At 40.6% G+C, this 13,991-nt stretch overlaps 1 protein-coding gene across 8 annotated transcripts; it reads right to left on the bottom strand.

Annotated features, from left to right (window-relative positions):
- Positions 1–404: 404 nt before the first annotated feature.
- On the bottom strand, positions 405–11,629 carry LOC131709279 (GTPase IMAP family member 4-like). Of its 8 annotated transcripts, none has more exons than XM_059011675.1 (5): positions 11,175–11,629; positions 8,658–8,742; positions 7,917–8,092; positions 6,574–6,753; positions 405–2,797 (listed from the first exon to the last, which is right to left on the bottom strand). In XM_059011675.1, exons 4-5 carry the CDS (start codon positions 6,611–6,613, stop codon positions 1,812–1,814), a joined length of 1,026 nt encoding a protein of 341 aa, XP_058867658.1. In that variant the 5' UTR covers positions 6,614–6,753; positions 7,917–8,092; positions 8,658–8,742; positions 11,175–11,629; the 3' UTR covers positions 405–1,811. The 8 variants fall into 8 exon arrangements, with proteins under 8 accessions (XP_058867658.1, XP_058867659.1, XP_058867660.1 ...); XM_059011676.1 differs by having other exon boundaries at positions 7,917–8,742; positions 11,175–11,208; positions 11,390–11,629; XM_059011677.1 differs by lacking the exon at positions 8,658–8,742 and having other exon boundaries at positions 11,175–11,208; positions 11,390–11,629.
- Between the last annotated feature and the right edge of the window lie 2,362 nt (positions 11,630–13,991).

The following is a 13,991-nucleotide window of genomic DNA, read 5'->3' as shown; positions in this document are numbered from 1 at the left end:
AGAGAGTTCTGGTAAAGCATAGGGAAGCATTGTAAAACACAGAGAGATCTGGTAAAGCATAGGGAAGCATTGTAAAGCACAGATGTCTGGTAAAGTATAGGGAAGCATTGTAAAGCACAGAGAGGTCTGGTAAAGCACAGGGAAGCATTGTAAAGCACAGAGATGTGTGGTAAGGGGGGCAGGTGTCTGTCTGTGCAGGGAACACAAGCAGCAAACACACCAATCAGACATGTTTATTTATTACATTTTAATAGAATTGGAAGAAAAGTGAAAACATTAACACTTCAATTGTACTATAAAGCACAATACAAAGTTAATTTAACAAAACTGTGCTAAGAAGAAGAAAAAAAGACACACAACACTTTGAACACTTAACATGTTTACTCAGACAGCCCTGATGAAAATACATTTGATTCCATTTTATCTGATTAAACAAAATATACAAGCACATTGAAACAAAACAAGGTTACATTTTATCTTGTTGCTGAAAAGCTGAAATTAAAATGTAACCAGAAACAAAAACCAAGAGAGAGATGCAGTTGTATCATTGCTGTTTATAGTTCAGATGAATTCACTGAATTGTCAAACTATTGAATGTTTTAAGATGAGAAATTAAAACTGAAAAATAATTCGTTACTTGGCTCTTAAAATTGTATTCAACCTATATATTCTAGATATTTTAACTGATTTGAAAATAGAAACACATGTAAATAAAAACATCCATCCAAAGACATGAAAGCCCAGTTTAACAAACCCGTCATTACTAATGATCACCTCTCTTTCACTTCATGTCTGCCAGACACACTGATCTCCATCTGAGGAAGCGGTTCAAACTGGAATGTGGAATTCAATGAGAATTCACTGCACTGGTTCTCCATGTTGTACTCTGTCAAGGAAATTACGTAAGCTAGCTGTATCGCCGTGCTGTATTTCTTTGGTCAGCTCAGCCCAGAAACGAACATCTCCACTGATGCAGCTCAGAAACCAACATCTCTGCATCATGCCGACTCAGAAAGAAAACAATGTCTCTGATGCCATGAAAGCTCAGCTCAGCTCAGAAGTAACTAACATCTCCACTGATGCAGCTCAGAAACCAACATCTCTGCATCATGCCGACTCAGAAAGAAAACGTCTCTGATGCCATGAAAGCTCAGCTCGGCTCAGAAGTAACTAACATCTCCACTGATGCAGCTCAGAAACCAACATCTCTGCATCATGCCGACTCAAAGAAAACAATGTCTCTGATGCCATGAAAGCTCAGCTCAGCTCAGAAGTAACTAACATCTCCACTGATGCAGCTCAGAAACCAACATCTCTGCATCATGCCGACTCAGAAAGAAAACAACGTCTCTGATGCCATGAAAGCTCAGCTCGGCTCAGAAGTAACTAACATCTTCACTGATGCAGCTCAGAAACCAACATCTCTGCATCATGCCAACTCAGAAAGAAAACAACGTCGCTGATGCCATGAAAGCTCAGCTCAGCTCAGAAGTAACTAACATCTCCACTGATGCAGCTCAGAACACCATCAGCTGACACGTGTGTGTGAGATCACTGGTGTGTCACCTTGGATTCTTTGTTCCTGTTTGCATTTTGATTCCTGAATAAACTATTTTGTTTACCTGAAGAAGATTAATTATTTTTCAGAAGAAATTGAACCTCTTACAATAGTTAACCATAGTAAACATTTCTTATGATGTCTCATTCCCATGGTACAGTATAGTACAGCAGTGAAAGTGTGTTTAAACCATGGGGTAAGCAGCATGATAAATCCGCCATGGTAAGCTTGCATTAGGCTGCACATGTTGCTTCTATTGTTGCTTGCGGTGTTCAGGCACAGCTACTGTTTTCATTGTATCGACTGCTTCCTGTTTTATGTCTGCTATTGCTTTGATCACTCTCTGTACTGCATCGCCTGGCCCTGATGCTTCTGATCCAATTGACGCTCCAACTACTCCCCCTAATACCCCTAACGTCACTGCCCCTGGTACCACTGCTGCCCCACCTGCAATACATGCTAGCCCCCCTCCCAATAAGATCCCCAGACCAGCTCCCACTGCCGCGCCTGTCAGTACGGTCGTCAATCTCCTAATGAAGCTGTTGGAATTTTCAGCCTCTTCTCTGCTTATTCCTTTACTAACCTGCTCTTGTTTGATCGCTGTTTCTGCCTGCTGGTACATCTCATCAGTGTAGTGGCTGCCTCCGTTCAGAGCCACCATGCTCTCTATTTTCTCCAGCAGCGCAGTGACCTGGGTGCGATCCTGCTTGTTTTTATTGTTGAAGGCGTGATACCCCCCGCACTTTCTAACCAGCTCTCTGAGCTCCTGGCTGCCTCTCTGAATGTACTCCTCGATAGTCTTGTCCTTTTTTAGTTCATTCGATCTAGTGAAGAGAATGATGGTGAACCTCATAACTTCCTCACTAAACATCTTCTGGATTTCCTGCACTGTTTCGCGCTTGTGCTCCGTGTATCGCCCCACCGGCATCACCAGGATGAACGCGTGGGGTCCCGGGGAGCACAGGGAGATGCATCGCGCAATCTCCTCTTTAACCTCGTCTTCAGAGAGATCTGTGTTGAAGATTCCTGGAGTGTCGATCACAGAAACCGTTCTCCCAGCAACGACAGAGGTTTTCTTCTCACACTTCCTTGTTGTTGAGGAGGAGCTGATTTTAGATTCAAACTCCTTACTGCCCAGGATGGTGTTTCCAGAGGCACTCTTCCCATCTCCTGTCTTCCCAAGCAGCACCACCCTCAGCTCAGAGGACCTGCCCTGGTCCTGCCCCTGCATACTAGACACTGCAAAACCAAAAAGAGTGGATTACTGCCAACAGAGAGGAGAGGCCTGGGTTTGAAACAGGGTGTAACAATTCACCGGTACAGAATAGGCAGGTCTGATTCAAATGATACGTCATCAACCATACAGGTACAAAACAATACAAACACTGGGTTGGGTTGGGACAGGCCCTGCAGTGAAGAACAACAGCGACAGCTCATAATCCACACTTCACAGGCATAACTATTAATACAAGTGTCTCTCTATTTCTTTCAGGTGTCTTTGAAAAGAGGAAGGTGTTCATGTTGCTGTGTGGTGCAGACAGTCAGTGTGGCTGCCTGGTTAAACAGAAACAGCCCTACTCAACAGATTCTGTGATCTGGATTAGGATGCCTGATTCAAGGGACATGTCTTTGTTTAATCACTCAGTGACCTTTCACCTCTTCCCTGGTCTTACTGGAGACCAGTGGGATGTGACAGCAGGGTTGAAAGGTCACAGTGTGATGTCTTTGGATTCAGTTCGGATTCTGGAGGCACAGACAATGGCAGGTGGATTCTGATAGAGAGAAATAACTTATTAAATGAATATACTCCAGATCATTATAAGCATCATGAAAAGGTAAAGGATTGTTTGTATTGCTGCATCACCTCTTCTATAGTAAACCCAACAACTGCACTGAGCATCATGCAAACTCTCTCTCTCTCTCTCTCTCTCTCTCTCTCTCTCCCGCTTCTACAACAGTAACAGAACCTTTGAGGGCTTGACTGAAGTTTTTTAAAAAATCTTAAAAGCAGTTGAAATAGCAGATATTTCATTGCAAAGTCCATGCAGGTGCAGATGTCGTTTTTTTAAGGATCGCTGGACATGCAGGCGTATGTTTCTGTGTTCTCAAGCACTGCCAGCATGCAACAAACATGGCAAATAAGACAAAAGCAAATGTGGCAAAATAAAATAGCACATTTAACAGCCCTGACTTTATCATCCTCCTAAGTGAACCCGAACACATTCACAGCATGCAGCTCAGGGTTAGTTCAGGCCTGGGTTAGAGTTTATGCAGGGTGTTAATTTTCAAAAGCTAAAAAAATACATTAACAATTAAAAAAAAAAAAAACTAAACTGCAATTTTTCAGCGTCTTTCAAAACAATTAAATAGCTTCAAATGATATTAATATCTTATTGAATGCAACTTAAGTGAATGGCATGTTAGTTATTGTTGCATATGACAAGGTTATATGTGTGTACTGCTCAAAGTAAATACATTTTAGGTGAGTGCTATTTTACTGTAGTTATTTGTGCAAATGATAAGCTAACCATCTGAGAGTTCTGTGAAAAAGCATGTTCTGATTACAATGTAAACTGGTGTCATGTGCTGCTGTCTAAGTGAGATGCCACTTGCTGTTTAGATGGAGACCATCAGCAGAGTAAGACAACCAGCCCAGTACTGCAGAGAGAAGACTGTGGGGCGCCTTTTGTTTATTTATTGGGTTTTTAAGTGTGTTATTAAACAAAAAATAAATCAGTGAAATTAACAGACTCATCAAAATCAATAATGGTGTTCAGTGTGGATTATGTAAATATTTACACAGCACACATCCAGTCTGTAATGTTCAGGTAACCCGAACACATTCAGAAGTTTTACTGTTTAATTTATTTTTTATATGAAACCTGGTTTTGCTTGTTTGCATACACTATAATAGTTGTACACTAAACAAACTAATAATAATAATAATAATAATAATAATAATAATAGGGAGAATTAGCATGACATGACACTATTTCCCAGTTTAGTAAGAAAGGCTATTGTCAGTTGTTACCAGTTCTGTGGATGTTGAAAGAAGGGTTTCTTCATAAAGACACATTTTCACAGCGCAACATCAATCCATGAACAAAGACTGGGTTAATGCACTGACGATACTGAAGTTCAATAGAAAATACAAAGCCCATGATGCAGCCCATGAGCCGACAAGAGCAATGTAGCCCATGAGCCGACAAGAGCAATGCAGCCCCATCGTCGCTCCGAGTGAGGCGGGGGTATAGCTTTGGGGGTCGTGTTATCTGTGAACTGCTGAGAACTCAAAGTATAAGAGCTTTTCTCTTTTTGTCATGATTACTGCTCATGTCAGGCAAACTCTTTTGGCATAAGTTTGGTTACGTTTCTATGGTTATTGTTGTCATAGCAGCCGCAATTGCAGTTTCTTGTCTGGCCAAACGAGCATACTGTTTTCTTTGAAACTGAAAACTAAGATGTATTGTGGTTTGGCCAAGACCTGATTACAACCAATTTGACCCGTTAAACACATGCCAACCATTATAATAGTAACAAATGTATCAATTTTATTATCAACCTACCCTTCACAATGCTTGTACAAACAAATGTTTTATAGCTATAGTTTAACTTACTTGTACCTAATTGTACATTTATTCTCTATACTTTGCAATCAAAAACATTACCGGTGTTTCAAGCATTGTAAGTATTGTTAACATACAAGCATTGTTATGTACTAAAGGATTTGCAGAGAGTTTTCCATTTTTTGTAGAGATGTAAGATTTAGTGTCTATTATAACATCCTGTGGATATTTGGCTGCACTTCAGCTCAGCCTGAAAGTTAATGAGGTGCGCGTCACGTGACCTGATGATGCACAAGACACCCCATGTCAGATGCTGCGGCTGCTCTCCTGCACAGGACGAAGCTGCTTTTAAAAGCCGAGATGGAGTTTGGGAATGTACACGGCAAAACAAAAAAAATGACATCTTCATTTCTCATAGTTTATATATTTAAAACAGAATAGTACAAGTCACCAAAAAAGAATCGCCCCATGGACTGTGCAGACAGGGTTACAGTCTAGGTGACGATCGTATATCACTAATCTGCACTGTCACTGCACACAGCTTTATAATTACATATACATCACACGCCGATGATAGCCCAGTGTTTACGAAACACATGCATATCTGACGGGCCACAAAATATCAACAGGTTTGCCCTATTTATCTGGCTTTAGGTTACTTAAAAAAAAAAACAAAAAAAAAAACACACACACATGATGTTATAAGAGACCCTAAACTTCACATTTCTGCAAAAAAATTAAAACGCTTGACAAATCCTTTTAAGCAACCTGCATTGACATAATTACTAACCAATTAAACTTTGCTTGTCATAAAACATATTTCGCTCATTTATAAATTCTTACATTGTATAATGCCCACCTTCACCTACAAAAAAAAAAATCAGAAGAGAGTTGTTATTTTTAAATAAATTTAGTTCAGTTCTTTCCCCGTTAGGCTCAGTTCACCGCTACCACCCTCGCGCTGACTCGGGAGGGCGAAGTCGAACATGCACTGTCCTCCGAAGCCGACCGCTTCTTTTCACACTGCAGGCTCACCATGCAGATACCCCAGAGCTACAGCGTTGGAGGAAAACGCAGCTCTCAGCAGCTTACAGGCAAGCCAGCAGATGCCCGGCCAGACTACAGGGGTCGCTGGTGAGCCGAGGGTACCCTGGCTGACCTAAGCCCTCCCCTCCCCTGGGCGACGCTTAGCCAATTGTGTGCCACCCCCTGGGAACTCCCGATCACGGTCGGCAGTGACATAGCCTGGACTCGAACCTGCGATCTGCAGGATACAGAACACATCCTGCACTCCACACTGAGTGCCTTTACTGGATGTGCCACTAAGGAGCCCAGGCTGGGGGTTTTTAGGCAGAACTTATGCATGCAGTTCAGAATATCATTCACAAGTGTTTTTTTTTTTAAGTTGTAAGACATTCATAGGAGAATATTTAAAACACAGTTTCTCACCAGCAAATCCAGCTGATGTTCCTTCACCTCCTGAAGCCATTGCTCCTGCTTTACCAGGCTGGTGATCTGAATAAACACGGATCGGCTGATCGGAGGAACCTGAAGCCAATGTCCCACTTGCAGGGGAATTGTACTTGAGCACTGTTGGCACTCGTTATCAAGTTTTCAGGATCCTTAACCCTTAAAAAAAAAATGATATCAGTACAACAAAAACGTAATTGCATATGAAATTGGACTAATATCAATAGCTCTGTGTCGTGGGGGATACAAATTATCATAAAATAAGGTGTTTCAAGTAAATCAGTTTGAAATGTTAACACAATATTATTTTAACACCATCTAATATTCAAACTAATTTTATATATATATATATATACACATACATATACACTGTATACTACCCAAAGCAGTTGGTAAATGAACATGGTAAATATATATTAAAGTATAAAGCAAATATTTTTAAAATATCTGTGTGTAAACGTATTTTATTTTCACAGGTGCAATGCTGAAGTTTTCATAAAGGACCTTCTCCTGCTGAAGAACCAGCGCCCCCTAGTGCAACTGCTAATGCAGTTGAAGGAGATACCAGCACTTCAGGCTCAGCCAGCAATTCTGACACAGATGCACGAGATTGCATTGCACCAGTTGCTGAAGGTGAACGAAATGTTCAAATGGATGAAGGGCAATCTTCTGTCTGCAACCACCAAGTTGACGATAATGATGCACCAATAACTGCTGTACCACTGGATCCTGCTGACTGGCCCTCAGTCTTATCAGACTCGCGAAGGTCAGAATTTGTTAACAGAGGACCATTTCAAGTCAGCCCAGACTTTGCTTTCCCAAAGGGAAAAGCTGGGCGTTGATTTACCAATAATTTAATACACTGCACCTCAGTGAATGGGGAAACAATCCAGAGAAGCTGGCTTATGTACTCCAAAAAGAACAATTCAACACATTGTTTCTGCTGCTAATTGTTTACTTCTAAACAACAGAAACTGATGAGGGATGGAGTTAGTGACTGGGTCAACACAAGAGCACTTCTGAAGAGTCATGAAAATAGTCCTGAACATATAAAGAGCATACAGTCTTGGAAAGAGCTTGAAATGCATTTATTATTATTATTATTATTATTATTATTATTATTATTATTAATAATAATAATAATAATAATAATAATAATAATAATAATAATAATAATAATAATAATAATATTAATTTCTTAGCAGACGCCGCTATCCAGGGCGACTTACAATTAGAATTTTAAGACAGGGACGACGATTGATCAGACAGAAGTGTGTCTTATTGAATCCAAAAGAAAGTACTGGAGTAATGTTTTGACTCACCTGATTTCAATTGTACAGTCACTTGCAGAAAGAAACCTTGCTTTCCGTGCTTCTTCAGAGACTTTATACATGCCAAACAATGCAAACTTCCTGAAAGAAGTGGAACTGCTTGCTAAGTTTGATCCAGTAATGGAACAGCATGTAGGACGTGTTCAAAGGGGTAAGTCCCATGCTCACTATTTAGGGAAAGATATTCAGAATGAATTGATTAAAGCAGTCAGCAACAAACTGCTTCAAAAAATTGTGACACAAGTGAAGGAGTCAAAATACTATTTATAATCTTCGACTGCACCCCTGATGTCAGCCATCAGGAACCGATGTCTGTGACAATAAGAACAGCTGCAATTGATGAAAAGCCAGAAATGAAAGAACATTTCTTGGGGTTCCTGGTGGTGCTGAAACAACTGGTCTCAGTTTATCCAATGCAATTTTAGAAAGGCCTGACGAGCTCAATATACCATTTAGTGACTGCAGAGGTCAGTCCCATGTAGGGATGCACCCAATCCAAGGATTTGGGATTTGGATGACTACTGAATCCATCTCAAAAGATTCAGCCAAATACCGAATCCTACAAATATGTTCAAGAAAACTGAAGGAAACTGTTATAGTTGAACCTTTTAGTTAATAGTATTTTTATTACCACATGGAAATATATCCCCGAATAAGATTTTTGTTTGAAACGTATGCAATTTACCGCTAGCCCCCAACAGAAATGTGAAAATACAGAAGCGTTTACTTTACCTTTACACAAAAGGAGAGCTGCATCTTTGCCATAATCCACTATTATATTTAATGATGCTTCACCCGGTGTCACGTGATCTGAGAGCTACGAGGAAAACATTACTGTGAGTGACCTGAATCTCGCTGTGAAATAAAACCCATGTTGATTTAAATGCACCGTGTGTGTAACACCTATCAAAAAGACTACGAAATAGTTTGAACATTATTTGAATAAAAAACAGCAGTTCCCAGATGGTTCAACTTGTATTGGCACATTACAATAACGATAAAATGTCATTTTAAAGCGTATTGTTCAACAACGTCTTGCACATCTTCCAGTTGTAAAGTTACAAAAAATATATATTTCTGTGCACCAATTTTTTAAATCTCAGTATAATCTTTCACAGACAATGCAACAAAGTGCAAAAGTCCACAGCAGTTTGCCGTTACTGTATATTACAGGTTTACTGCATCACGTCATGAAAAGTGTGCTGTGACTGTGCTGTTGCATGCGGGGGTATGATTACATTCAGCAGCTGTGTGTGACGTGTTTAGTGCGCGTTTCAACAGTAATTTAGGGAGCTGAGAGCTGCGACACAGCTTATCAAACGTGTTCTTGGTCTTGAATACCTGTTATTAAATACAAAAGTTACATTCAATACCGGATTCGTGTCTTACACACATTGGTGGGATATAGTATGTGCGTCTGGGCGGATGTAGGATTCAGATTCGGTCCGCCAAATCCTAAGTGTTCGTACGAATCCAAACCCTGCTCAAAAAGTAGGTATTCGGTCCGAATCCGAAACAGAATCCTACGATAATACTGCAAACATGAGGCAAATCCTCGAGCTGTTGATGTTCCTTGTGGGTCACACACGTTCAATCTGGTTATTGCAGATGCTGCAAAATCATCGGGTGAAGCTTTCAGTTTCTTTGGAAACTTTCAGAAACTCTTTGTTTTCTGTTTTTTTTTCTGCTGCCACACAGCGATGGGATGTTTTGTACCATCACGTTAATGTGAGGTTGAAATCATGGAGCGAAACTAAATGGGACAGCAGAGTTAAAAGCACAGAAGCAGTAAGATTTCAAGCTGCTGAAGTCAGGCAGGCTTCGTTGGAGGTAAGAGAGAAATGTACTGAGGCTGCTGCAAAAGTAGAAGCTGCAGTGTTGGAGGAAATGGGATCCTTTCGCTTTCTGATATGCTCAGTTGTGTGGAATGACACTCTGAACAACATCAATCATGCCAGCACACTTCTACAATCCTCTGATATGCAAATGGATCTGGCGACAAATTTGCTAAAAAGCACCAAAACATTTCTGATGAATTATAGGGAAGATGGGTTTGCTGGTGCTCAAACCACAGCCAAGGCAATGTGTGAATAAATGAATGTACCTGCACAACTCAAAGAGAAACGTCTAAGAAGCACAAAAAACACCTCTCCTACGAAGCACCTGACGAGCCCATTGATGAAGCACTGAAGAATTTAGAGAGAACGGTTTTGAACACAATTCAGCCATCACATCAATTGAGGACAGATTCCAAACTATAAACAGTGCGAAAGACAAGTCTGGAATTCTGTTTGATTTCAAACAAACAGCTGAAACAGCAATGGAGTCGCTAACTGAACTGTGGAACAACTTGCAAAACAGTTTGAGCTCTGAACATGAATTAGATGTAGATGGACAGGATCTTTTCCATGAAATTCTCAGCACACAGTTTGTTTCCAAAGACGATGACAGCTTTTGAAGCCCTCTCCTTTATACATGAAACCCAAATGAAAGAGATCTAGCCTAACCTTTGGATTGCACTGAGCATTGCTGTAACACTCCCACTAACGGGAGACTCTGCAGAGAGGAGCTTTTCAAAGTTAAAACTGACAAAGACGGTAACTTCCTGTAGGATGTTCACTGAAGCCATTCTGTACGCTCAGGTACATCCTCAGCACGCATAGAGCACCTGAACTGCTAAACATGATCATCTTCAGCAATGAAATCCTTTTAAACAACGCTCCTTGCTTGCTGACAGAAGACTGCATCCAGGCTCTCCCTTTTCAGATGTGAATACACAGATCCGGTTTGACACTACTGTCACCTAACAGTACTATTTCAGGGCAACTTCTAACATGACAAATCATTAATCACACAAAAGGTAGTTTCTCGTGGGTGCCGAGTAGCTGCTAATTTTTCCCCATGGATGGTCAGCGCCCGCTAATTTTTCCCCGTGGGTGTTTGAGTCCCGGAGCACCCACAGAGTCGGCGCCTATGTAATACGTGCAACAATTTTTTGCACATTTCGCGTTTAATATTAATTTATTAATTAATGTGCCGTGAAATAGATCTGAAACAAAAACACATCGGAAATGTGAAAAAAAAAAAAAAAAACTAAAACATAAAAAAAAACGCCAAGTTATCCAAAGTGCCCCGTCATTTAGTCATTTAGTGGAGATATCAATGTGAATGATCTGCATTTCTTCCCAGGTTAAAACGGCACGGGCATTCTTTATATTGCTGACGTTGTAAATAAGTGTAATTTCTCACCTGAGTTTTGAATCGGGGATCCGGGTAACGAGGACTTTCATGTAAAAAGAAGAAAAGCATGAGGTTAGATTTAAAACTAAAGCGAGGATGCTGAGCAGCGCATCCTCAGGCCAGGGAGACGCGCACATTTCCCGGATATTATTATGCAGACAATGCCGGCGCGTTCAGAACATATTGCACCGGTAGTTTTAAAATATAATGAATTAACTAACTACCTGGATGAATCTATTTTTATAAAAACTAAACGACGACTACAGATTAGAGTGTTATATATTATATTTGGAAACTAAAATGTACCCTGTGTGCCCCTGCACCGAGCCCGGGTGTGGCCACTGTTGTGCTGGAAAAGGCGCCATCTTGTGAAGGTCAATTCTTAGCATTCTCCAAGAGCAAAAAGGGGAGACACATTCTTATATAGTGTTTATATTGACGGCCATGGCAATAAAAGACTGCAGGTATTCAGTGTTTTTTTTGGCTGGAAGGATAGCTGCTATTGCCCTGGGTAAAAGCCTAACTAATACCAGTGAAAAGTACAATAAACAGACCCTCTTCTGTACCTGCAAAGGTTGTTTCTTGTTTTTCTTTTGGTTTTTTGTTGTTTAGTTTTACAAAGTTTAAACTGTGTTCAGTTCCATAGTTTTTGTGTTTATTTTTGTGTTATTATTTATAATATAGAAATCAATGAAAGAACATCGGTTGCAGCTGGGCCTGTCTGCTTCTTGCACCTAACTACAGTCACTCTGCCCCCGTTACAATCAAAAACACAAGCCAAGTTTCACAAACCATTGGGCAACCTTCACCAGCACAAAGCAATCAGGCACCACTGTCAAAGCGCAGGGGGGACAAGCTTATCCCAGTTGCTTCTACTAACTTGGCTTGTGTGTTTTACGCACCATAAAATTGCAAAACTTTAAATTGCTGGGCACTTTTGATAACGTGCCGTTTGTGTGATATTTCCAGTTGGTTTCTGTTTCAGAAGTGTCACACACCATGGTGAGATTACCATGATACATTGTTTACGAGGAGGGCAATGCTTTTGTCTGATAATGATAAATAAATGAATAAATATAACTACATACATGACCAAAGTCCCGAGCATTTTCAGCTGCGTAAGTTCTTGTGTTAAAATACTGTCCGTGTTCTCAGCTAATCGTGTAGCATTGATAGCAAGACCACAGGCCTGTGTAACCCTTCCTGACAAGCCCTTCAACCAATAACCATTAACACAGGGCTGTATCAGTAACAATTTCAATACATACAGCTGAGCTGGGGTACTGTGGCAATGTGGCCCATCCCCTTGTGCGTAGTTTGTATATATGTATGTTTATGTTTGCTGCTATTATTATTATTATTATTATTATTATTATTATTATTATTATTATTATTATTATTATTGTTATTATTATTAGTATTATTAGTATTAGTATTAGTATTGTTGGGACGGCAGGAAGCCGTCCTGTTTAATGTATTTATTATTTGCAGCGCGGACGCGTGGAGATGCCGTCCGCCATTATTGTTTTATTTGTTTTGTTTTGTTTAGGGTTTAAATTAAAAGCATAGTGCAGAAGGTGACCATCTCCCGAGTTAATTAATTGATTAATTGGTGCTAATCGGGAGATGGTCACCTGTATATAAACCCTGCCGTGCCCCTGCTCAAGTAGGGGGTTGAGAGTAGAGAACAAGGGAGAACTGTATTATAGTTATTATTTTGTGTGTCCGTGATTGTTTTGGTTCATTTTCATTTTGTGTCACTTTGTTTGTTCAACCCTTTTATTTTCATTTCAATTAGTTAATAAACGGTGCAGCCACACCATTCCCTGAACCTGCACTATCTTGTGTTCTTCCTGCCTCTGGCCTGACATCACCCCACTCCAGCCGTCCTTGTGACAGGTACCAAACAGCGGTCCGAGGTCTAGAATAAAGTCTGGGCTGTCAGGTTATAGCAGAATGGAGCTCTCCTCTGCTACAATCTCCTCTGTATCCGATCTAGTGTCAGTCAGTACTGGCTACTTGCTATACAGACTGTCAGTCATGCAGTGTCTCTGGCATTGGCCCACCTGCTCAGATGGCTCTGCGTTGTGTGGTGACGTATCAACCATTTTCAGTAGTCTTAGGCCAGCTGATAAATAACGTCTCTATTTTCTCCTCTTGCCAGTAAAACACTCCAGGAGGTATATTTTACAGGGCTTTGATACAGCACAAAACAATAAAACATTGAGGGAGCAGCTTCTGATTTAAGATTCTTGCGAGATCTCCTCATGTTTTTATCCATTTTACTTCCACGTCTTAATGCGCAGCACATCAACAAGTCTGTCAAAATGGGACTGCAAGCTTTTCTTCCGCCTCATGCTTCATTTACACATTTTATTTATTGAGATGTACTTTGAAACAACACATAATTCGGTAACAAAAACTTTGTTAAAGAAACGTTAAGGTTGGAGATAAAAACCACAAAAGGCAGGAAATTGGATATTAAGGTTGCACTGAAGGCTGCTGCCTCAATGTATCAGGTCCTTCACACGTGGGAGGAAATACATTGTACCACAACCCATAAAGTGAAGAGAACACGAAAAAGGCAACAAGACCAATTTAAGTTAATCGAATTACACTGTACATTGGACGGCCATTATTACCTCCTGCCAGTAGAAGGCGTCAGGGGCTATGGTAGTACATAAGAACATTTACAAACGAGAGGAGGCCATTCGGCCCATCTTGCTCGTTTGGTTGTTAGTAGCTTATTGATCCCAGAATCTCATCAAACAGCTTCTTGAAGGATCCCAGGGTGTCCGCTTCAACAACATTACTGGGGAGTTGGTT

Source organism: Acipenser ruthenus, chromosome 42 (assembly GCF_902713425.1).
Source record: "Acipenser ruthenus chromosome 42, fAciRut3.2 maternal haplotype, whole genome shotgun sequence".
Lineage (NCBI taxonomy): Eukaryota > Metazoa > Chordata > Actinopteri > Acipenseriformes > Acipenseridae > Acipenser > Acipenser ruthenus.
Note: the sequence above shows the minus strand (reverse complement) of the source record. Positions and strands in the feature narration are given on the sequence as shown.